General features: G+C 38.8%; 2 protein-coding genes across 2 annotated transcripts; one reads left to right on the plus strand and one right to left on the minus strand.

The window, feature by feature from the left end:
* Positions 1 to 766: 766 nt before the first annotated feature.
* Positions 767 to 5,419, plus strand: LOC125902519 (serine/threonine-protein kinase NIM1). The gene is made up of 4 exons (XM_049598946.1): positions 767 to 859; positions 991 to 1,266; positions 3,536 to 3,804; positions 4,527 to 5,419. The coding sequence occupies exons 1-4, from the start codon at positions 790 to 792 to the stop codon at positions 5,280 to 5,282; spliced, it is 1,371 nt and encodes a 456-aa protein (XP_049454903.1). The 5' UTR covers positions 767 to 789; the 3' UTR covers positions 5,283 to 5,419.
* Positions 5,420 to 8,824: 3,405 nt separating this feature from the next.
* ccl25a (chemokine (C-C motif) ligand 25a) lies at positions 8,825 to 11,230 on the minus strand. Its single transcript, XM_049598960.1, has 5 exons — positions 11,107 to 11,230; positions 10,266 to 10,351; positions 9,872 to 9,989; positions 9,641 to 9,764; positions 8,825 to 9,436 (listed from the first exon to the last, which is right to left on the minus strand). Exons 2-5 carry the CDS (start codon positions 10,327 to 10,329, stop codon positions 9,413 to 9,415), a joined length of 330 nt encoding a protein of 109 aa, XP_049454917.1. The 5' UTR covers positions 10,330 to 10,351; positions 11,107 to 11,230; the 3' UTR covers positions 8,825 to 9,412.
* Between the last annotated feature and the right edge of the window lie 12,790 nt (positions 11,231 to 24,020).

Below are 24,020 nucleotides of genomic sequence, written 5' to 3' on the forward strand. Positions count from 1 at the left end.
TAGTGTCTGGATGGTGTCATGGTCGACGATGTGGGTCACTGTCAACCGGTCAGAAGGCCACAGTCTCAGACTTTGTGTCCACATCCGTTTTGGTAGAGGTTGTGAGGTGTAAGTCACATGTTTTTGTCTTGATGTGGGGAACTGTCAAATACATTTGAATTATCATTTGTTAACAGTGCAGCTTTCAACAAAGCACCTCTGACAAAGTTGAAGATTAATACAGTTTAAATTATCATGTAAAAAAGTTCCAACCGGAAGGAATTGAGCTACGTTAGTGAAAGTAATAGCCTTTCCTCGACACCTTGACCCCTAACAGTAATGATGGTCATACGCATAACATCGCAGAGATAATCCCATCAATGTCCTGTTGATGCATCTGCATCAGGCATACTGCATGTTCATGTCTGAGGCTTAAAGAAGCCTCTGTAAAGCCTGTCTATTGTCTGTCTGCGTGGGTGGAGTCCAGCACTCTGGGATTACAGGGTGACATGCAGCACTTCTGGATTATACAGCAGAAGACAACAGCACAGTGAGACAGCAGGTGAAAAAGAGCAGTGGTCCGATAGAAGCATCTGGACGAGCAGTTGGATCTCTGAGAGACTTCATTTTGGGGCATTTTTTCCTGATGCATGCAGATGCTAGTTTTAAATTCACGTCATGCTGCTCATATAATTTTGAATCCTTTTTTTCTTTCAGTTTTTATTTTGTGGAAATTTGTTTTCTTTATAATTTACCACCTTTTTGTTTTCTAACATTACCAGGAACCATCTGGTGTCTGGGATTGCAATCATGTATTTGAACAACAGAAATAATGCCATCAACACAGAGAGGAGTAAGAAGAACATCAAGGGGAAAACATGTGAGTATGGAAATATTGTAGGATTTGTATATATATGATATATTGAATGCAATGTAAGGCAGTCAGTTATAACTTTAATCATGTAAACAAACATTGCTGATGCATCCCTTGATTCTTTTTTCTTTTTTCAGGGGCTAACCTGAAGACAACCCCATGTCAGGAGGAGACCTTCACCCAGACATCTCCAAAGGTTGGGGCAAAGTTGGAGCCGAAGAAGAACAAGACAGAGGAGAAGGAGGTGATGCAGCTCACTGCGTTTGAGAAGGCCTTTTATGATCTGACTCATTCAGAGAAGGTGATGAATGATCTGACATTTGGACGACGGGTGGGGCTTTATGAGCTAAGAGGAGAGATTGGCTCTGGAAACTTTTCCCAAGTCAGACTGGGGATACATGACTTGACCAAAGGTGAGAAACTGGGTGCTTTTCTTTTTTTTTTTACCCCAATTTTCTCAGCTTCAGTGAGCAGGTTGGACACAAAGGTTGTAGATTGACACCATACGTGTTTCAAGGGCTTAATCCTGATCTTTATTTGGGTCACAAGGACAATGTTTAAACTTCTCACATTGTTGCATTTTCTGCTGATGCTTTAAAATGAGAAAGTATGTGATCCAGGTCATAGATGGTTTAAAGGCCTCTTTCTGCTTCTATAATACGGTCTGTGTCCCTGAGTTGTTGCAATTAATCTGTCAAAGTAATGATGAATTAGTAAGAAATGGCCACACCTCTCAAATCTCTTCCAGATAAAACATTTGAAGCACCACTGCAAACACTGCCAATAAAAATGTGGGTCATGGTAGCTTGCCCAAACTGAATTCAACTGTCATATAACAATTTCAGAAACTCCTTTAATTTTCCACTTATGTTATATTAAGAGAAATTTCTATTGAATCACATTTTCCATCACATATCATGAAAATTAATTTTTATAATTTAAAATGTAGTCTATTAAATATGAAACAACACTTTAATTAAGCAATGTAGCCACAAAGGGATATGGGGATGAACAAGACCAGACTGGAGAGTGAATACAGGATTACAAAATTGCAACTATTGAAAAACAAAAAATAACAACACAGACATGTAATGTTGTTCTGAGGTGTAACTTACCAGATACTGCCAGTGGCACCACCAAGGGGTGGCCAGTAGGGGCCATGGCCACCCCTCTGTGTGGTGTTTTAAACTCAAGTAGGCTTGTTCCCACTAAATGTTTAGTTCCTCACTATCAAGGTATTCTGCCCAATTAAAGCTGCATATTTGCCTTTTTTTTTAAAGAAAAGGATAAGAACAATTAATCTTCTAATACATGTATACAGATGCAAAATACATTATAACAGAATTGTTGTGGAACTCAAATGTTAACTGTGCCAACATTAATCTATGCACATTTGGCAATTCGTAATATTAACTGTAAAGTAAGAAATCAGAATGTGATACCTTAACTCTCATACTGACATAGTTTTCAAATAGCGTACAACAGCCTAATGTAATTCTTGAAATTCCTCAGGCTGTTCTCATGCACTGTTCATACGTATATCTATGAAAAGTAATGCACCACAATTTGTATATAACCCAAATAATCATGATCAAGTGTATTCATGTGTAGCTCACAAAATTGGGAAGGCTGCGATAGCATGAACAATGTGCTGATGGGAGTAAAGAAGGAAGTAGCATGAAGGGCGAAAGTCTGCATACGGAGGTAGGCTGTGGTGGTGAATGGGTCAGACAGCACAGGACTTTCCCCCTTGAGACCAGTGTTCAGAGGCATGTGCAACCAAGTGAACTTTGAGTTATTTTCAGGTACATCGTCACCATGTTTCTTTTCCTGAACCTAAACTTGACTTTATTTGTCTAAACTGAACCCACATAACTTAAAGTTTATTACGTAATTTTACGTTAAGTTTGTAACATGACAATGCCCAACCATGTTTCTTTTCCTAAACCTAACCTGCGTAACTTTCCTGTCTAAAATGAACCTACGTAACTTTACGTTAATTACATGACTTTATGTTAAGTTTGTAACATGACAACATCCAACCATGTTTTTTCTCCTAAACCAAACCTACGTAACTTAACGTGAAATTCTTAATGCAGTGACACCCAGCCATGTTTCTTTTCCTAAACCTAATCTCAAAACTGTACGTCAAGTTTTTAATGTAATAACTCCCAACCATGTTTCTTTTCCTAAACCTAGCCTAAATAACTTTACGTTAAGCACGTAACTTTATGTTAAGTTCGTAACATGATCATGCCCAACTGTTTTTCTTTTCCTAAATCTAACCTACGTATATTTATGTTAAGTACGTAATGTGCTGCCTACTGTAGAAGATGTAGATACAGTAAGTGACTTGTCACATGATTGACATATTAGTTGGAAATTCATGGGAGACACTTCAGTCGGCTTAACATGTTACACAATGCTGGTCTAGCTTTGGTAATTCCAGATGGTAGACGGCAAGTCACCATTTGCTAATCCATAATGTCTTCAGCCTTCACAGGCAGCAGCTTGTGTGCTGATAAACATTCCTTAGGAATTCATTAAATGTATTGATCGAGACATAAAGGAAAAGCTATAGTTAATAACATAAGGAAGACTGAGTAATAAAAAAGGTACAGATAAAAAGTAAAGTGTGTATTCCTTGTGGCCTCACTGCCCGTATTTGTCATCATCTGATAGAAAGAGTTGCAGTAAAAATCCTGGATAAGGTGCGCCTGGACAAGCGATCTCAGGCACTATTCGTGTCAGAAATCTCTTGCATGGAGAAGCTGGCTCATCCCAACATAGTGCGACTGTATGAGGTGCTGGAGACATTCAAGAGGCTCTACCTGGTGATGGAGTATGCCAGCGGAGGAGAGCTGTTCTCCCGTATCAGCACCAGGGGGCGCCTGTCAGATCTGGAGAGCAAACTAGTGTTTTCACAGGTCCTGTCTGCAGTCAAATACATGGTAAGTCAACAGCAAGTCTTTAGGTGAACATTGAGCTGTATATGTTGCTGTAAAATGAAGGAAGAGATTTCCAGTGCAGAATATTAAAACTAAAGAATGCTTTAAAGGTCCTATATTGTAAAAAGTCAGATATCCTGTGTCTTTTTTATTATAAAGCAGGTATAGGCTCTATTTAAATACTGTGAAAGTATCAAAACACTCAATCCATAGAGAAATGTAGTTTACTGTATAAATTAGAGACTGCTGATACAGTGCCCCTGCAGTCATTCTCCAGCTGCAATGATGGTGCAGAGACGTTGAGATTGTAGATTTTAAAGACCTGAAAACCCTGACCAGTCAGAGCAGCCTGGGCTTTTTCTTTTTTTTTTTTTTTTTAAAAGAGACAGGGGCTTAAATGGAGCGTTTCAGACAAGAGGGCGAATACAGGTTTTCCAGTACAGACAGCAAGAGCTTTTTGAACATTAAATCATGTAAACATGTTCTAGTAGAAATCCCAAATACAAGCATGAACCTGAAAATGAGCATATTATGGGCCCTTTAGAGGATAGAGCACCATCTTAAGATACTTTTCTTGAAGATAACTAATATTTTGGAGCTGCTGAGTTATGAATCCAAGCAATAACAATACTTAAGAATGACTCTGCATTTAAAGGTTCTCATATCTTCTGTGCAGGAGAGCTAATTAACTTTCTAATGCCTCAAATGTTTTTCTCTTTTCACAGCATGATAGTAATATTGTCCATAGGGACCTGAAGGCTGAGAACATCTTCTACACCAGCACCTACTGTATTAAAGTGGGTGACTTTGGTTTTAGTACATCCTGCAGCCCCAACGGAGTCCTTAACACATTCTGTGGCTCTCCACCTTATGCAGCCCCTGAGCTGTTCAAAGAGAAAGGTTATGTCGGTCAGTATGCAGACATTTGGGCGCTGGGTATCTTGCTTTACTTCATGGTGACTGCCACTATGCCATTCAAAGCCACTAACACAGGCAGGCTCAAGTGTTGTATCCAGCAGGGCTCCTATGCCATTCCTTCATATGTACCCAGATCATGTATGGAGATTATTAAGGGCCTCCTGAGGCCGGTACCTGTGGACCGCCTCACCATGAAACAGATCATGGACAGCAACTGGATGAGAGGTATTGAATACCCCGAGGCCTACCTAGCTTGCAGCCCTACACCCTACTACCTGGCTGAGTCTTCCAACAACCTCAGCTCAGATGAAATGAGTGTGAAGGCAGCGTTGGAGGATCTTGGCATCACCAAGAACCATCTTGTCAACAACAGCGTAGACTTGAAAAGCCCCGTGACTGGTGCTTACCGGATTTTGCTGCACCGCATCCAAAAGAGGAGGTCTGTGGAATCTGTGGGCTACAGCCAGAGTTGCAACAAAGAGTCCCAGAACAGACTCACATGGAGAGCAGGCTCAGACGGCATGTTAGACAAACAGCACTCTGAGGTTTGTCTCATCATGTAAATTCGTCAAGGAATACGTCACCTGTATATCAGTTACTCAGCCTATGTTACTTTGAATTCACAAGAAAAACTTTATTTTTCTTGCATGCCTCTGCAAGCTGAATGAAGAATCCAAAAACTGAGAAAACTGAAGTCATAGGAGGCCATGTTTAACAACAGCAAAACTATTTCAAAACTTCTGTGTACAAACTAAATAAATGCAGTATAATCCAAGACTCATTTATCCAGTCACATGCTCAGTAATTCCCAGTTACATGCATTTCACTAAAACCTAAAGTTTTTTTCAGGTATTAAGGGTAACATGGGGTGAGTACTGTAATTGATTTACAAATAATCATTTTGGGGGTGAAGTATTTCCTCTAAAAGAATAGTTCAACATTATGGAAAATGTGTTTATTTGCCTTTGGTGCTGGTAGGTGTATTTTTGAGCTTTGGAGAGAGCCAGGCTAGTTGTTTCCCCCCTTCTTTGAGTCTTTATGCTAAGCTAATTACCTCCTGACCACAGATTCGCACTGAACACACAGTCACACTCAGAGATTAAGACTGTTGCATTATCTAACTCTTGAAAACAGGGAAATCAAGCCTATCTCCCAAAATGTCAAACTATTCCTTTAATAGTGTTTCTCTGTTTTTTGTGACGCTAAATAGGCAGAATGTGACATTGAAAAGCTTGATGTTGATGATTTATTTCCATATCACGCCATTGCACATCACTGTGAATTAAACTGTAGACCCCATGACACACTCTGGAACAATATCTGGCACTCTTGTGTCCACTTACATAACATTTTCAGTTTTTATAGCGTGAGCTTTATTTAAACCAACTGAGCGTGAAAGAAAATTCACATGAGGGTTGACAATGACCCAGAGATTTCTCTGTCATTTAGGCAACAGGAATGTGGAAACTTATAGCTAATATCTGCTCAACATCAATGGATTTCACTGAGTTTTAATTTTTCTTTCATTTCTGTTTATTAAAAAAGATACATAGTTAATATTGTAGACACAATAGTGTTGAACTTCCCAAAAATGTCCTTACAGATCTTTTATGCAAGGGAGGATGTATAGGTAATATCTGATAGCACTTAAATCAGGTCATTTTAAGTTATGCAAAATTGTGAGTTCTTGTATGTCATTGTATTCCATGTGTACAGTATGTTTCATTTGATTAAAAATAATTAAAAATGTGTCTCTACACAAATATCTTGATTCTAATCTCAAGCAATTCCTTGAAAGCTGCATTACGGTGAACTGATTTCAACCTTGACTTTTACTGAACTTTTAGAATGACGAACAACTCATTATATTTATCGGTTTTACAACATATTTCTGTTCATGATAGTATGTTACGGTAAAGGCAAACAATTCTTTTTAATCCTGCAAATAAAGTTGACTGCTCAAGGTGAGAAAAAGTAGCTGTCATGACAGTTTTTGGGCTTTGGTTTAACAGTACGAAATATTATGGCAATAAATATAATGTCATTTTCAAATAACTTTTTGGCGTGCAGTGCTTTATGACTGCTTTCATCTTTCTTTCTTTTTAGTTTCCCTTTCCAAACTCTCATAGAGATCATGATTTATATTCCAACACCAAACTTGCACGAACTTCTGTTAACATGAATTTCAAAGTTCATGTGAACAGAAGTTATGAAGGTGGCAGAGATACAACACTCGGAAGCAACAAGTCTGTGCTATGACTTCACATATTTTCTGTTTTTCTCTCTGCACACTGCCTTGTATTAATGCTGCTATTTCCTGTAATACATCACATTTGTTTCAGTGTAAAGTGATTTCCTCACACACTGTTTCCCTCCTTTCATATTTTCCTTTCATGGTTTTTCGCCTTGATAAGGCTAAAATTTCTGATCACAATATCAGCCAGCCATTTATTTCTGCCCCAGCATGCAGAGAGCAAAGTACGCAGCACATTTGTTGTTGTGATATAAACAAGAAGAAACGAAAGCCTCTGCACCACAATCCTTTTCATGCTGCAACCCAATTCTTTGACCTCTGAAGTTGGTGCATCTGTTAGTCATACTGCAGGTTTGAATGTCCATCAATATTAAACAGTCCATTAATGTCTTGGTAATTGCTACATATTTGTCAGGTTATCATTCACTGGTGCCTTTGGGCAAAGTTGGCAGCCTTTTCAAACAAACACCTCACCTGCATGCATGGAGGATTCACAGTTTTTTTTAATGTTGATTGCCCTACTTTAATTTCTATTCTTAACAATAATCCCATCACTCGCTCCACCTCTAAGACACGTGCACATTAGCTGACAAGATGTGTCACACCTCTCCTTTAATCAACAAACATCAGATAATTAACACACTGTAGTGCACAGGCCTGCACTGTCTGATAATGTTGCTATGTAGGCACACACAGTATGTAAGATGAAGCCTCTGCAAAGCCAAATGTGTGGAAGTCATAAATCTTCACAGACAGTGCAGTCAAACACACTGCGTTACTCATCGTGAGATTTTATCAGCTGCATGTCCCAGCAGTTCTTGAGAATGCCCACGGAGATGAGAGAGTAATACACGAAGATCGATGAGTAAATCCAGCACCTTGTCAGATCAGATACTGCTGCTTGTAAATCAGCACAGAGCATTCACACATACTCTCATTTAAGGTTGATGCGTGCCTACTGTCTTTCTGTAAATATTTTGCAGTGCAGTTGTAATCAGATTATTTCAATCTTGGGACTGTCAGAGTTGTTAGATCTTATTAGCTATGCATCCTCTGCAAAGCAAATCAGCTGCAGTTGAAATCCTAAAGGCTGTGAAATTAAAGACAAGAAAGGAAAGTACAAACAGGTGAAAAAAGTATGATGTGCATCAAGTGTGTGAAATTATTGTAGCGTCTATTTGACATTTGAAAAGCAGCCTACATCCACATCATTTGTTTCAGTGAGCCATTTATACACAGCAAGTGGCAACACTATAGTAAATGTTAAAAGTGTCACTTCAACATTCATTTCACAATAAATGGCTGCATGAGTTCAGAATTGTGTTGAACTCTTTTACTGAGCAATCTGCAGTAGCAACTGTAGCACTTGTGTAAGGTGCGATTAGTTACGTACCTGCTTTTTACGTTGAACTTTGTCATATTTAAAGTGTGTTAAACTCTTGTAAAGTTAAACACTGCAAGCTTAAATTAAGTTTGACGATGATAGCATCAGGTGATGAAGGACAATTATATTTTATAGCAGTCTCACGAGGAAAGTGTAGACATTTTAGAGCTCAGCTGAAAGGTAGTTGTTTAGACTGTCACTGCTGTATGCCTTGTGTTAATACAACAGATTTTCAGGTGGATTATGTTCCTTATAAAAGTCAAGCTTGTGCAAGCAAGAATGGGGTGTCCCCTTTCCTTTTTATTTACATAATGTGTCCTGTTATAATAAAATACAATGTAAAAATGTGTTGAAATTCACATAACACACAAAAAAGTATCAGTGGCGCAGGAGGAAAACACGACATAAAACATTTATTTGAACATAATCATAAACGTTGAGACACTAAGCGGGAGGTGATAAGCAGGTTTACTGTGATAATGCTTTTATTGGAACACATATGCTGTAATAAAATCTATACACAAAATGTATGAAAAGACAGACACTTATTCAGAAGAAATTAAGATAAGAGCTCCTTTTCTATGACACACATTTCAGACTCACATTCAACAATTTATATTTGTATATAAACAAGTATTTGCTAGACATTCAGGCACATCAGATGAGAAATACTTAGATATTATTAACATTTACACTCCATCACCATTAATTAAACAGCTTATTGAATACCTCATGTTTTGAAATGTGAGAAAACAGTCATAAATATTCTCATTGAAGCACCCATGCTATTGAAGGCGTTTATACATGGTGGCCAGTCAGCATCAGCAGTTCAACCCTGCAACAGCAAAGTGCTGCTGTGTTCTACCCAAGCTTTGACCTTTATCTTAGTGCAGAGTGAAAGCAAAAGTAATGCTACAAGATTTCCTTGGCCGGCCTCGTCAGTTGCCTTCCAGTAAGACGCCATAAAACCCCTGTAAAAAAAGCGTGTTGCTTAATGATACGATTTGGCAGATGGAGGACAGATGAATGGGGGCCATTGTAGCAGGCAGTCGCCCTCAGCCTCTGCTTGGCCGTCGGTGCTGTGGAGAGCAAAGAAATCCATTTCAACGTTTCGCATATTTGAAACTGTCCTTTCAGAACTCATGTATCGTTTTCGTCACAATATTCTTTATTGTTTCTGATGTCAAGATACAAACACAATTTTATGGAAAACATATTTATTTATCCTTTGGGAACTGGTTCAAACCAGGTTCAAATATAGACAGACTCCATTAATCACCTACCTTCCTGGGTTTCTTTTTCCTGGGTTCATTTTTGACGACCTTTTCATCAATCTTCTTTATCAGGTCTGTGACCCATCTCTCTCTGGGGTCTGTGCAAAAATCACGCCCCCCCCTCATTGTGAAGCTAGAGGATAAATGACGCAAAGAGATGTTAACTTCTGCTAAAATAAGAAGTTTAGGAAGATAATAACACAGTTTAACAGTGGATGTTTTCTATGCACGTGTACTTACATTACAGCAGGGATGTTGCAGCCTCCATCTGTCACCTGCCATCTGTACGCCACTGCGTGCTTTTGAGTGCCCGGGTTCATTTTCTTCACATATTTCAAACAGCAGTCATCATAGGTTACTGAGGGATTAGAGATCCAGAACGGTAAAGTTAGGAATCATCACAGTATTTACAGCATCATAAACTTTGACAGTCAAGTCACATAAATTAATCAAAAGGTAATTGACACAATCGGGGAATGCTAAAGGTCTTGAGCAAGGCAATAAGTACACAGTGAGGCCACATCTGCCCACGCAGGTGCTCAGGTAATAAACTTGCCTCACTGACCCGCTCTTTATCTTTGCTGTGTATTACATGTGACTGCAAGATACCAGCTGCTCGTTTACAGTGTCTTACTTTGTGCCAGTGCAAGGCAGAGGCAGGATAGGATCGGCAGGAAGAACAGTGTGTTGAATCGCATGGTGCAGTCTGTAGTTGCAGCCCTGAAAGAAGCCAGATGATGCAAGGAGTTACAATGTTTACCTGCATTTAGCCTTATCACTCCGTGCTTATTGCACCTCCGCTCCTCCCACGCCTTCCTTATTCACATGCGAAACCTTGAACCTTGAACAAATATTTCACATCGGCTCTCTTTGTATAAATGTACGTATGTTTCTTACTACTCTGACCTTTGTTACTCTACAACTCTCCACCATTTCATTAAATAAATCTCCTTCTCTTTGAGTAACTTGCAAGATTTTGATATCTGTTGAATAAAGCAATCACATCTAAAACATTGCCACAACAACAACAATTTGATTTTGAAGTCCACAAATGTTTCCATTCCATGTTTTTGGTCCTTTGGTGAGTAGTTAATTTTGATCTATTGGTGAGAAACAATCATTGCTTTAGAAGTGATGATGAGAAAAGATGTCACATCTGTTAACTAAATCTGTTCTCTACTTAAAATCAGTTTGATTTCAAGCATACAATTGAAATTATTAACATAAACCTGCCCAGAGACGACAAATAAAGGTTTGTTTTGGTAAATCTGACACATTTACACTAATTTGTTCTGAAATGATGAGTGATTTTATTGATAAATTAAAAAGTAACTCCCCAAAAAAGTGCAAAAAATTCTATTAATAGTAAAGAATCTTACCAGACAGAATACTAATGATCATTACAGAATGTTTAAGAAACTCCAGATTAAAACAGTGCAGTGTCTCTTTCTATATTCAGATTACAAACTACTCACCTCTTAATGTTGCTCTCTTCTTGTGTCTGTGCAGGAGAGGTGAGGCACTCTTATAAAGGACTCAGGGAACTTTGCCAGGATCGTATTTCCATAAACGCAACTCACCTTTGACTCGACTCATCGTTCTTTTTTCTTTTTTCCCCCTGACTTAATATTGATGTGTGTTTTTTTCCCTCATGCTTTCTCTCCCAAAGCATTTATGACAGACATATTAAGAGTTGTGTGTGTGTTGCTTGCAATAGCGTGTGCCTCCCACCTTATGTAGGGGTTACGTAGAAAGAGAACTGGAGATACCTGTGATTTAACTAAAACAAGTTGCAGTTGCAGTCAGTAATTTGAGCTACAGTTTCATGACATCTTTGAAATTCTCAAGAAGCTGGAAATTCTCAGTGCGTGTGTGTGTGTGTGTGTGAGTGTCAATTTTACAAATGACATACCTCTTCGTTAACATTTAGATGTAGAAATAGGAAACGCACATTACCATAGAGTTAGCTCCCAGGGTGCCTGGGGTTGTTGTAATTGGAGTCTGGCCTGTTAAACTCTTGAAGGTTTTAACGTCCACTCACGCTGACAGTTACATATTGAGAAACACTCAGTCTTCCACAATGGCTGTTGAATGACAGTGTTTGATGCCATCATTCTTGCATAATATGTTCTCAACTTGTATCCAAAAAGCTCCTCTCAGTAAATCCTCGCACTTAAGAACAGCATTTAGCAAAACTGATGGAATAGAGACATGGACAATTGAAGTTTTGTTTCAAGATGCAACTGTTGAAGTTATCCTTCCCATAACCTTGGCCTGATAGTGTTTTAATTGTGTTAACATAAGCAGCAGATCAGATATTTGTATGTTCTTGTCTGCACAGTCACCACAGGAAAATGCTGGCATTGTACATTTTTGCAAATCACAAATATGTTACATTCCCACGCTTCACACATATCATATAATTTCTAAAGTCACGTAGCGTATGAGCTGACTTTGTCATCAGGGGGTGGAGGGGACTGTGGATGGCATGCCACCTAGGTGAAACCCCTGCCAAGCTGCAGACCACTGTTCAAGGCCAGTAAAAATCAAAATCAGTTGTGATTTAGTGAGTTGTGACTGTTTTTCAGCAGATTTTTAGGCACCAAACTGGGGTGTGTTGTAGCAACCTGTCGCTGTTTTTTCAGCAGGGACATTGGCACAAAAAGAGGTTAATTTTTACAGAGACATTGCTGCTTTTCCAGCATGGATTATGCCCCCAAAACTGGGTATTTTTAGCCAGATCATGACCCTTTTCCTGACAATAACCAAGTGGTTTTTGTGCCTAAATCTGACTGCACGTTAACAACTGTGCTACATAATAATGTGCAAATATAACACATCCATAGTTTTCCAAGAGACATTAAAGTAAGCATCACCATATACATTTTTACATCAATGTAATAATTACAGCATAGGCATTTAAATATATATTCAGTTCAATTCAACTTTATTTATAAAGCCTAACATCACAAATCACAATTTGCCTCAGAGGGCTTTACAGCATATGACATCCCTCTGTCCTTGGACCCTCACAGCAGACAAGGAAAACCTCCCCAAAAATGCTTTAGCAGGGGGAAAAATTGGTAGAAACCTCAGGAGCAACCGAGAAGGGATCCCTCTTCAAGGACAGATGTTGTGTGTACAGAACAGATCAACATAATAAATTTACAGTAATCCATATGACAAAATGATACATAAAGAGAGACAGAGACAGAGAGAGATGCGGGGTAAGCAGTAATGACAATACCTACAGTATCATTTCAAACATGTAAATACACACACATACAGAACATACAGCACAAACAACATGTAACATACACATTTAGTTGCATTTAAATGTAACTATACTTACTACATAAACAGGAAAAATAGCATACCGGTAATTAACACTTTAGCAGACCCCTTTCCCCTTAAAATGCATCCACTCTCAGGTAGCCTACAAATTACAGAATGACTAAACACATATCTCTGCAGTGGTTATTACAGTATTAGAGGTTTATGCTACTTTTCATATGTTTAAAGAAACACACGTTCTGAAAAGGTATGAGCCTTATTTTGGATTCATTGCACATTTCAGCCTTCTTTTCCTCAGGGCTGACAGCAGGGTACGTCTCTGCATTCGGTGTTGTGTGTGTGTGTGTGTGTGTATATGAGAGAAAACTGTAAAGCGCTATAGATAAAAGTGCCACATGCAGTCAATTTACCGTTTGTTTTTCACAAACTATATTACCAGGTGATACTCATACTATGAGTATCGGAACATGATAGCATTCATAGCTGTATTAGATACAGAAAGAAACCAACCAATAATAGTTCACTTGTGATATTAAAAATGTCACATATTTAAATTGCAGATAGAAACGCATTTTATTCCAGGCTTGGGTCCCTGGGCATGTACCGTAGTCCCACCAGTCCCTTTAAATGATGCCCTTGCACTGATACCTGCTCTGGCAAAACGATAATGTTAATCTCACTTTTAGTCTGTAAATTTCCCATGACATCATTTCTAAGCTTCATTTAATAATTCAAAGCATATCCACCATGTAGAGAAAGGTAACATCTTTCCTCTATTTTATGGGTATTATTTTATTGGTTATTTATTCAGGTTTTACACATAATTTTTATGTTGAGATAAATTGCATCTACTGTCTCTGGTTACCTTTTTAAGTGTGAAACATAAACACTGTATACCACTCAGAGAACATTAGTTGATGTACAGTATAAATCTGAAAGTACTGCTGTTGCTCATTTACTTTAATTACATGTGGAAGTTCCCGACAGCTGGTAAACACTAAGTTTTATCAGGCCATAAAGGCTCTATCTCAGAATCAATAAAGCTTACCTGAACTCACAATTAAGATTCTCCAAGACCTTTTTTGACCCTTGGAGCTGACAGGAAAGAGGAAGTAACAAGATTAGACACTGTATCTCAGGGCCTTGACACACCAAGCTGATGGTTGACCGCATCTGTCAGCCTAGTTTTGGGCGGCATGTCCCGCACCGATGCCTCTTGATGGCTAATTTTTGCCCAATCCAGCATGAATCAGAGATGGCGGAGCCTGTCGGTGAATGAAATCATTCTGATTGGCAGTTCAATTCAGTGCCTGAGAGAGAGTGTGAGATCAAAACAAACTTGTTAAATTATCAGGGTTTTTTTTAGCCATTTAGCTCTTCAGCAAATTTTGTATGTGTCTTGTTCACTAGCCAATATAATTTGCTCTTTCAACTCTGGGTTTTGTTGTTAATGTGATCACTGGTTATCTAGCATCTTAAAACTGTGCTGTCAGTCTTCCGGTTTCCCTTTTTTAATGACAAATACAGACTACAGCCGTCTACTGGTACAGAGAGTTATTATAGTAGGGAGACAACGTACGTGCTAGTTAGTCGTTGTAGTCCTTGCAGTGCATTCAAGTGCAACTTTTTGGACACAGGCGACATGAGGCGGCACAACAAGTATTTTAAGTCGTTAATATATGTGTATCTAAAATTAATGGCCTATATGTGTGAACTTTATTAGTCTGATTTCACCATTTCCTGACAATTTACAGACAGTTATACTGAGTTGAGAAAAGTGTCACAAATTAAGCAGTTAGAAAATTTATGTTACTGTCCGTTCTCAAGCCAAAAGTGAAAATACAACCTGTCTTATGTTTAAAAAAAAAAAAAAAAAAAAGTTGACTCTCTCATGTCACGCTTGTCAGTATTTCCAGGAAAGCTCGCCTCTGATGCATGAGACATCAGTTGTACAGAATCAGATATGAAGCATCCGTCCTTTAGACACATTGTGTTCTGACAGTTGAGAAGCTTTGCATTAAAAACACTTGTCAGCGTTGCCATATCGCGTATCCACCCGAAGATTTCCCTGTTGCAGAACGCTTTGTGACAGGTATTAATGAGCCCTGAGTGCCTGAGTGGACACCGGATAGCGCTGTTCACTGTTTACACTTTTAGTTACATCCAAACACTGCTAAAACCCAATGAGGCATTGCATGGATCTGCCCCTCTCATTTCCTTTGCCTGCAGGATAAAAGTGTTCACTACATTTGTTTACCACACCTCTACTCCAGAACACACGACTGTACATTGTGTCGTATAGTCTGAGAATTTCCTCTGCCTTCCCAGTTGCCACCCAGGCATTAAAGTAGTTCATATAAAATTTGGCATGCTGTGATTTACTCACTAATCACCTGAGTCTCATTGTGCGATTCTGGTCTTGCTCCATGCGAGGCGTGTGGGTTCGATCACAGTACAAAATGAAAGAATGTTTGTTGGCAAAACAATCTGTGACTTCAACAAGATTGAAAAAACACTAGAGAGTTGGCTGTGGTTGTCTTTATTCCTGGTAGCGATTGCATATTCAAAATATCCTGACGGATTAATGGCATTAAATATTTGTCAGGAGATGATGGTCCACCGCCAGAGGTACTTGGACTCAGGCCGTGTGATGATACAGTGTGTTGTCTTCAGCATTCTTTTAAGACAATATGATATGTTGTTCTATTCCTTCACCGTTGCTATCGTTTTGCATGCATATGAGAGAAGACCTCTCCAAGAAGCCATTCATCAGCATATGAGAAACTTTACTTTGGCACACAGTACAAAAAAACACTACAGCAGAGATGAGAACAAAGCTGTCTTACAGGCTGTAGACTGAATAATGACACTGATTAAATATTTACTTCTTTTGCAACTGTCCATTTGTAAACTGCATGTGCACGAAAAAGAGAAAACAGTCAAAAAGAATTTAGTCTCTACCGGTTGTCATTTCTTTCTTTCCTTCTTTTTTTTACTGATCTTGAAGCATCAGACGGTCTCGTGTTTTCTGGGTGTGATGATGACAAACCGAAAGTACAAGGAGTTTCAAAATCTGAAGCTTTTCTCCTTGTGGAGGCATGAATGTGCAAAGACAACAATCTATGTTAATGCCAAAGGTGTCAAGAGATAAGTTCATTTGATAAGTGTAACTTTCCACTGACTGTTTCAGCTGAGGAAACATAACCAAGATCAAATGGTTTCTTACTTTTGGGGCCATGAATATAGACAGCAAACTTCATCACAATCTACCCATTGCTTTTCAAATGCCACCAACAAACATATAAATAAATGACCAATTAAGGCAATCCCATAATTGACAGAGGGAAAAAACAAACAAAAAGGTCCAATGAGATGGTATTGTGACTTCTGCAATGGGATGTATTTATTTTGTGACAGGATGTTAAAGTTGGCAGGCAGTTAGATTTGATATGAGTTTGGTAGAAGTGAGGGAAATATATGATGTCTTTTTTGGTTATGTCCACTATGCAGCACAAGCTCACCATTGAAGAGGCTGTGTTGTTTTCCCAGTCCCTATTTCATGGGAGGGAGCTCTGTACAATATTTACAGCATAAATATAGCAGCAAACAACTCTTTGTTATGTAAGATATAGTAGAATAATGACATTCTGAGCAGAGAATGCAGTCACGCTCCCTCTGTGTGTGCTGTAATCTGAGCTTCTCTGTTAATTGTTGTGGTAGACGGTGCTGCTGGGTGTGCATGTTAGCGCAAGTCCTGTGTGTGTTTCCCACTGGCAACTGGTTAGTTAATTGCTGCTGCTCTGCACCTGTGTTCATGTGGCAGTTATTGCTGATATAGGGATGGCATCGCGTCTGCTGTCCAGGTCCTTCCCCGGCTATCTCTGTCAGCACTGTTGCTGTTGTTAGCACTGTTCGCGCTGTTAGCACAGTTAGCTGCTAGCTGCCAGCTCTGCCACCTCCATGTTGAGAGCTGTGTGTAACATTCAAATCATAGATATGTTTTGAATATTGCACAGAGCTTCTTTAATAAAACAGTTACTATTTTAAAAAGATTTTTTTTGGATGGCCCAATAAGAAAGTTGTTTTGTCGACTACAAGTGCTGCTGGAGTTATATCCCTTCAGTAGGGGCAGCCGGGCATCAAGAAGGCGAGCACACTTGTGAACGTGTTATCTCAAGAATACCTTGAGCGAATTCCCTCAAATCTGGCATGTCCACTTTGACTCAGTGATCAGCTGAATAGATTTTAGTAGTTGAAGGTCAAAGATCACTGTGATCTCATAAAACATTTTTGGCCATATCTCAGGAATTCACAGAATTTCACACAAAGGGCTCATAGGATAAAATGATAAAGTGACATTTTACATCCAAAAGGTCAAAGGTCAGCATCACTGTGACATCATAATATTCTGCAAAATCACATTTTTGGCCATTACTCAATGCCATAACTTAGGAACAGAACAGGAAACATTTGGTAAGAGGCAGAATTGGTGAAACTAATCTTGAAACTGTGCTGATTGTATAGCTCTTCTGTGCTGCCAGGTTAAAAATGTGTGTGAAACATCCATGTTTTAGAATATGTAGCTTGTTTGCAGCAATGTCCATATTCAAAGCATTGTCTACTGTCATGGCAACATATGAGTCTGGACATACATGGATGTTAACTGTAACTGCAACTTGACTGCCTCACAGAAGGATACAACTGTGAGGCGGTAGTTCAAGTTTGCGCTGTTTCTATGGGACTGCACCATAGGTTTTGATTATTGAAAAATATTAAGTGTGTGACATACGTGTGTATTTGTGAGCCTTTGTAACTATTTTAGCACTCTACTGATTGACTGAACACATATGAATACAGAAGTTAGCAGTAGTTTGCTGTATACTGTGACTTAGTGTCTCAGTTTATCTAGGCTGGCCTGGTCTTGTTTTGATTCCATGCAGTGTCTTATATAAACTAAGGAGGCAAGTGTCAGCAAGATATCCTTGAAGGTCTTCAGCATCATCAGATTTTTTTTACACCACAAAAAATGTATTAGTGTTTAAATTACTGCCAAAAAATTTTTCTGTTTGTGTCCTTTAAGCGCTCACACAAAAAGTCCAGGGCTAAATTTTAGTCCCAGTACATCTCTACTTTTTCAGACTTTTTCCTTTTTCCAGGCACCTTGCACGTAGGTGAAGTTGTGCCGAAAATCCTCACTCTGCTTCTTCAAAAAGACATTTTTCCAATAGTGCCAGTTTAAAGCCTCAGTGTGTAGGATTTAGGGGGATTTAGTGGCATCTAGTGGTGAGGATTGCAGATTGCAACCAGCTGAAGCTTCTACAAATTAGAATTCCTTTAGTGTTCATTGTTCAGGAGGTTTTTAGCGAGAGTTGAATTATCCGCAGAGGTCTCTTCCTCTCCTAAACAAGTGGACCAGGTAATTAAAACCAGTAAAAACACTAAAGCAGTTTCACGTCACAAATCAGTGTTTCTCTCATGCTGTTTGGCTCATCAGAGATGAGCTAGCCAAGCACCTGCTAATTGTGTACTCAACTTTTTTCTCTGGTAACTCAAGATCCAGACATTAAGCAGGTTTTTACAGAGAGCCAAATAATCCAGAGAGGTCTCCTTCACTCCAAAACAAACAGACCTGGTAAAGACACTGTGTAAAGCAGTTGCACGTTTAAAAAAAAAATGTGTTTTTCTGACATTGCTCATTTCCGAGGGGCTGCTAACTATGGTGGCTGATACGAAAATGTGAAAAAGCGACTGGCCCTATCCAGACCCAGTGTTTGGATTGTCTGTTCTGGTCTATTGTTGAAACATGGTAGTGCAACATGGCAGACTTTGTGGACAAGGACCTGCCCTCTATGTAGATAAACAGCTTATTCTAAAGTAATTAAAACCTAAGGATTCTTATTTTCAGGTGATTACACATGATAGAAAACACACTAACTATATTATATTGCAAGTTTGCCAATATATCCCCCTCAATCCTACACACTGGACCTTTAACACTGATAATGAACACTAAACACAGCCAATTATCCAAGGAATTACATTCAGATTAGAAAAATCGAATTACATCCAGGACCATTATTTAGTGCCAATGCAGGAAGTAGTGTTTCCTTTATGTACTGTTTATGAAAGGAGGTGTATCATATTTGACTTTTGCAAAGGAGACTGGAGTTCCTGTCCCTTCACAGACCTGCAATAATATATATTTTCTTACCTTAATTATGATCTTTCACCAATCTCAACCATAGCTGGCATGCACAGATATTGTAGACAGAAGTTTAAAAAAAAAAGATGCGGTAACTGGATGCTTCCAAATGTAATTTGGGGTTTTGCACACATGTCTAATATTAACATCTGGCATTAGTCCCCTGTGGTTTGGTTCACCAAGAAAAATTCCTACACATATTTACATAAGTGACACTTCTTCAAGCTGTCCCACTGCACTATTGTGAGTGCAGTTTTCAAGCTAGCATTCTTATTTTATTCTAATTTATTCATCACACGGCTGTATTTAGCTCTACCCAGAAGCTGTGTTCTTCAGATGACACTGCTCAGAGGTTAAGATCAAATATTACATCACTGGAGAAATTAGATGGTTTTGGGTTTTGTGAAAGAATGTTTGCCTCATGATTACCCTTGTTTTTTTCCAGTGAAATTCCCCTAGGTTTCATCTTTAGGTGTTAGTTACAATCATCTGGTAAAAAAATAAGTCTGTTAGGTAACAGAGTATGCCTGAGGTCGTCTTACTGTACTTCAAAACATTGCATATCATTATATATGCATATAAGCATGCACGTAAGTCAGCAAATTCCAGTCACTAATGGAGCCACTGTTACTATGTTAACAATGTAACAGAGCCTGTTTGGAAATCTGCAAACTGGATGGTAGCACAGACAGTTTTGTCAAGCACAACAAAGAATGCGCAAACATTTAGCTGGCATATAATTAGAGTTTAGTGAGAGTTAAGCTCCCTGGCCTGCAACCAATAAAAATGTTGACTTGCTGATTTACAGTGGACATTGGACAGCGGTTACGCTGATGGATAAGAAGAGAACTGAAACTGTTATGGCTCGAAGCTGAAGCCAAGCTCCCTTGACAGATGAAGGCTTTTGTGGAAAACAGCATAAACACATGCAGTGGCTTGTTTGAGTTGTGCCTGAAGGGAAATTTGAAGTATGATTCTTTGCTGAAAACGGGGTCGGTATTGTGCAATAAAAACTCTTATGAAATGTACTCTACTCAGTGTTCCCTAACCATAATTGAGCAAACAACGCAAACAACTGCTTTGTGTTTACATCTGTGCTGGATTTGTCCAGTGTTTTCTGCCTAACTCCTGCTTCTATATCTGGCACTGGGTCACTTTCTAATGGAAACATTTCATATATGTTTGTGTAGAGGCCGTTGCTTCAACCTTTCAACTACAGCAAAGAAACACAGAAGAATTACAGAGAGATTGTGATCAGTAAATGTGTTTCATTCCTCAACAGAGGGCAGCTGTAATTGTAATCATTGGTTTAATCCTATTATCTTAAGACAATCAAACAATTATCTCATTTTCTGCGAATGACAAATTAATTTTCTGTTGTTAGCAGGTTAATTGTCCTGTTATCTCCAGACAAAGGAAACGTTTTTACATGATAACAGAAGCTGATGTGGGAAGTTTGTTTAAAAAGATACAAGGAATTTGACAGTGTTAAGATCTTGCACTGTGTGAAATGTGGGTATGTCTTGATTTACAAATATGTGACAACTGAGTCCGCTGTGAACCTATTCAGGGTTGGTATAATGCGGGAAAGTGGGACTGATTATTCAGAGGCCCAGTGGAGGAGGGGCCCTTATAAAAGCCTGAAATGAAAGGTTTGGTTTTATTTGTACTTTTTCTTAGCAATAAGTGCCATAACTAAATTAAAATTGGCTGAATAAATCCCTTGAAAGACTGAACTTTGTATAAAAAAATAGTGGAAGCTCTCTTAAGCACCTCTCTCACCTTAAAGTCGCAAATGGTTTTGTCTGCCCCTGCACTAGGATTCATCTCTAAATGCAGCAAGAGCCGAGTGAGTGACTGCCTATGCCACTGAAGTTCCAGAGTACACTGCCATGTCTTCTTTACCCGTGTTTGGGAAATCAAAAATGTTTCAAAAATGAAAAGAAAGACAGAGAGGAAAAATGGTGCATGAGAGAGACATGGATCAAGAGAGGAAAAGATGAGGGGCCCACGGAGACTGCTTATGCACAGGCCCAGAATTTAGTGCTACGTGCCTGAATCTCCTCACAAGTTAAGAACAAACTGACATCCTGAAGAAAACGCAATCCTAGATCACTGGAGGGGAATTTGATAGTTTCTCTATGATTCTTTCAACTTTCATTGCCCCTGATTTAATGACACCCTTAGGATAAAGTAAATCAAACCTCTGTTCAAAAGATTGATTTAAAACCTACTCAAGAGTTGAAAGCACTGAAAAGCATACTTTTCAGTTATATTTTTCAGAGTCATGTTGTGGTACATTATGTGAGGAAAACGTGTACACAAAGAATGATGTGTTAACTGTCTTTGTATAAGGAGAGCTTGCCTCCAGCTTTAAATGTTGTTGCCCTCTGGTGGCAGATGCAGTGAACTTCTTTGGCTTTAAACTGGAAAATGACACATGCAAAGCAACAGATCACTTCAGCCTGTACACAACATAAAGCAGTAAAACACCCATATGAAAATAGCTTGGTTAGACAAAAATGTCAGTTAACAAGGGACTGTTCTTTTTTTTATTACAGGAGGCGGGTGGCTGAGGTGTGACTTTGTTTTATTTTGCTTTGTTTTGTTTATTTAACCCTCCCCAAAGCTAGCTTCCCTGAGTGATTAGGTGAAATGCATGACCCTCCCTCCACCATAAATTAGATTTAAGACTTTTAACACTTGCCTTTTAAAGTGTGAATGTTAAAACTTATAAAAATGAAATCCCAGAGTTGAAAAAAGCCTCAGTTTTTCCACTCTTGTTGTGCATTATGGTTAGTTCATGCAAACAGTTTATTTTTGGCCAAATTAATTGTAGAATAAAGTGATATTGGTGATCTATTTCTAATTTAAACTCAGATTTTGTGTTTGTTTTTTTCCTAAGTAAGCATTTGTCCCACATAATGTGTTCAAGGACCATCAGAAATATGAAAACCCCATGATAATTTTTGTTTTTGAATTTTCTGGCTATGATAAATGGTGTAATTTTGGCAAGTTTTTAAACCTTTTTAAACATAATTTTTTTTTTTTTTTTAAAAATGCTTTTTGAAATTCCAACCAAATTACAACCATTCAAAGTTGTATGCACCTCCCCACGCCAAAATAAAAGACATATGGCCCTTCCCAGTGCTTAAAACAATATCTGACATGCTTCCCTCTTTTTGCAGCACTCCCTCCCCCCTCATAAATAACAAACAGTCCCTAATATCCAAAGAAAACTAACTAAAAGATGTCAAACTTCATATTCAAGTTTGCTTTTGTCGAGGGTCCCCAAATGCCAAAGCATGTGCCATTGCTGGATTTGATCAAAGCAAAATGGCTTTGCTGTGTTTACAGTTCTGGGAACCAATCAGCTCTGCAGTGCCGCAACAATCCATGATGTCTGATTCACAACATAGTAAATGTGGCCTTCATAAAAGGTAGTGATGCAATGAGTGAAAGCTGGTGGAAAAAATGCCTGTTTCAAAACATTCAACAAGGGTTTTGCAAATGTTTTACGAGGGAGGAAATGTATTCAAGATGATTGTTAGATCTCACACAATGTGTTTGGATGGCAACACTGATGTTAAAAAAATCTCAACAGGCTATCTTTAATTAAGTCTGTTTAGTGAAATCACTCATTCCTGAAATGACTGCAGACCATTGCCAAAGCCTACCAAAGAGCTTTGGATTTTTGTCTTGATTAAAATCCCTTTCATTAACGTCCATAATAAACAAGCATGTTAATCATCACGACTGTTTTTATCCAAGGCCCAGCTGTGTGGTAGCTTCAAACCTATTAACTGTCTCACTGTGAGGAAGCACTGCGCCACCTTGAGCATAAAGGTAAATGATGAGAGGCTGTTTGAACCCATGAAATGTGAACTATGCTTGTTTGCCTTCACATTATTGGCTGTCACTGCAAATACCACCACCGACTGTGCAGTAACACTTCTGGAGAAGGCTGTCGACTTACTGCTGCAACTGGAAAAGGTAATATGAAGCAATGTTTGAAGAAAAATAATAGTTTGTGAACTGTATATCCAAGACTAGAATAACCCTCAATGTGGGAAGGGTTTAAGAAGAAACCATTGTGAGAGCCAGTCCTTTTTGTTTCGACACAGTGCATGAATCTATTACTATATGACTTATCTATGACTCACCTTTGCTATTGATTCACCCACCCTCCTGTCACATCTGACTTGGAGTATTTATCTTTATAGCAGAAGCTTATGTTTTTGACTTTTTGTCAACTCCTCTTTTGTCCTGAAACAAGGCCTCCTCCTTCGCCTCCCCAAACCTGTTATCCCTCAGGAGCATCTCTTGAGGTTGTTGTGTTATTGTTTCACTGCGCAGAACTTTTATCTTTTTATTGTGGATGCTTTTGCTCCTGCACCTTGATCTCTGCAATATTTTCCTCCCCCTGGCAATTTGTCTCATCCCTCAAGGCCTTGGCGGCTTATGTTTTTGACATCAATCATCATGGCAACAATGATGCCAACTAAGCTAATTCCATAACAACCCAAGAAACTTCATCCTCTGGGAAGATCAGATGTGACCCTGGAGATATGATTTTTTTCTGTCAAATTACTCTTTCCAAGGTCATAAGACATGTATGTTATTCATATTCTAATGCAGACTTCTTGGGCCATTCAGTGCAACATTTACTACTTTGACAACTCCTTTTTAATGTGTGTTATCACAGCATGGTAGGCTACATTTCTACAGGGGCCTGAGGAGTTGCTGTAATAGGTTATGCTATCCAAGTCAACTTTAAGTTGCTCTTAAAGGTTGAAACATGTGCTCCACTCAAAACATAAACAGACTGACAGCCACGGACAATATTATTTTTTATTTTTATGTATGACTGACGGGCACAGGAGAAAGCCGGGG

This window comes from Epinephelus fuscoguttatus, linkage group LG15 (assembly GCF_011397635.1).
Source record: "Epinephelus fuscoguttatus linkage group LG15, E.fuscoguttatus.final_Chr_v1".
Lineage (NCBI taxonomy): Eukaryota > Metazoa > Chordata > Actinopteri > Perciformes > Serranidae > Epinephelus > Epinephelus fuscoguttatus.

Excerpts from the sequence above, each read along its gene's own strand:
- LOC125902519 (XM_049598946.1), top strand. The coding sequence starts at position 790 with ATGTATTTGAACAACAGAAATAATGCCATCAACACAGAGAGGAGTAAG. Across the intron at positions 1,267-3,535 it reads GATACATGACTTGACCAAAG|AAAGAGTTGCAGTAAAAATC; the intron begins GTGAGAAACTGG and ends ATCATCTGATAG. Across the intron at positions 3,805-4,526 it reads TGTCTGCAGTCAAATACATG|CATGATAGTAATATTGTCCA; the intron begins GTAAGTCAACAG and ends CTCTTTTCACAG.
- ccl25a (XM_049598960.1), bottom strand. The coding sequence starts at position 10,329 with ATGCGATTCAACACACTGTTCTTCCTGCCGATCCTATCCTGCCTCTGC. Across the intron at positions 9,990-10,265 it reads CTGCCTTGCACTGGCACAAA|TAACCTATGATGACTGCTGT; the intron begins GTAAGACACTGT and ends CTAATCCCTCAG. Across the intron at positions 9,765-9,871 it reads TGCAACATCCCTGCTGTAAT|CTTCACAATGAGGGGGGGGC; the intron begins GTAAGTACACGT and ends TTTATCCTCTAG.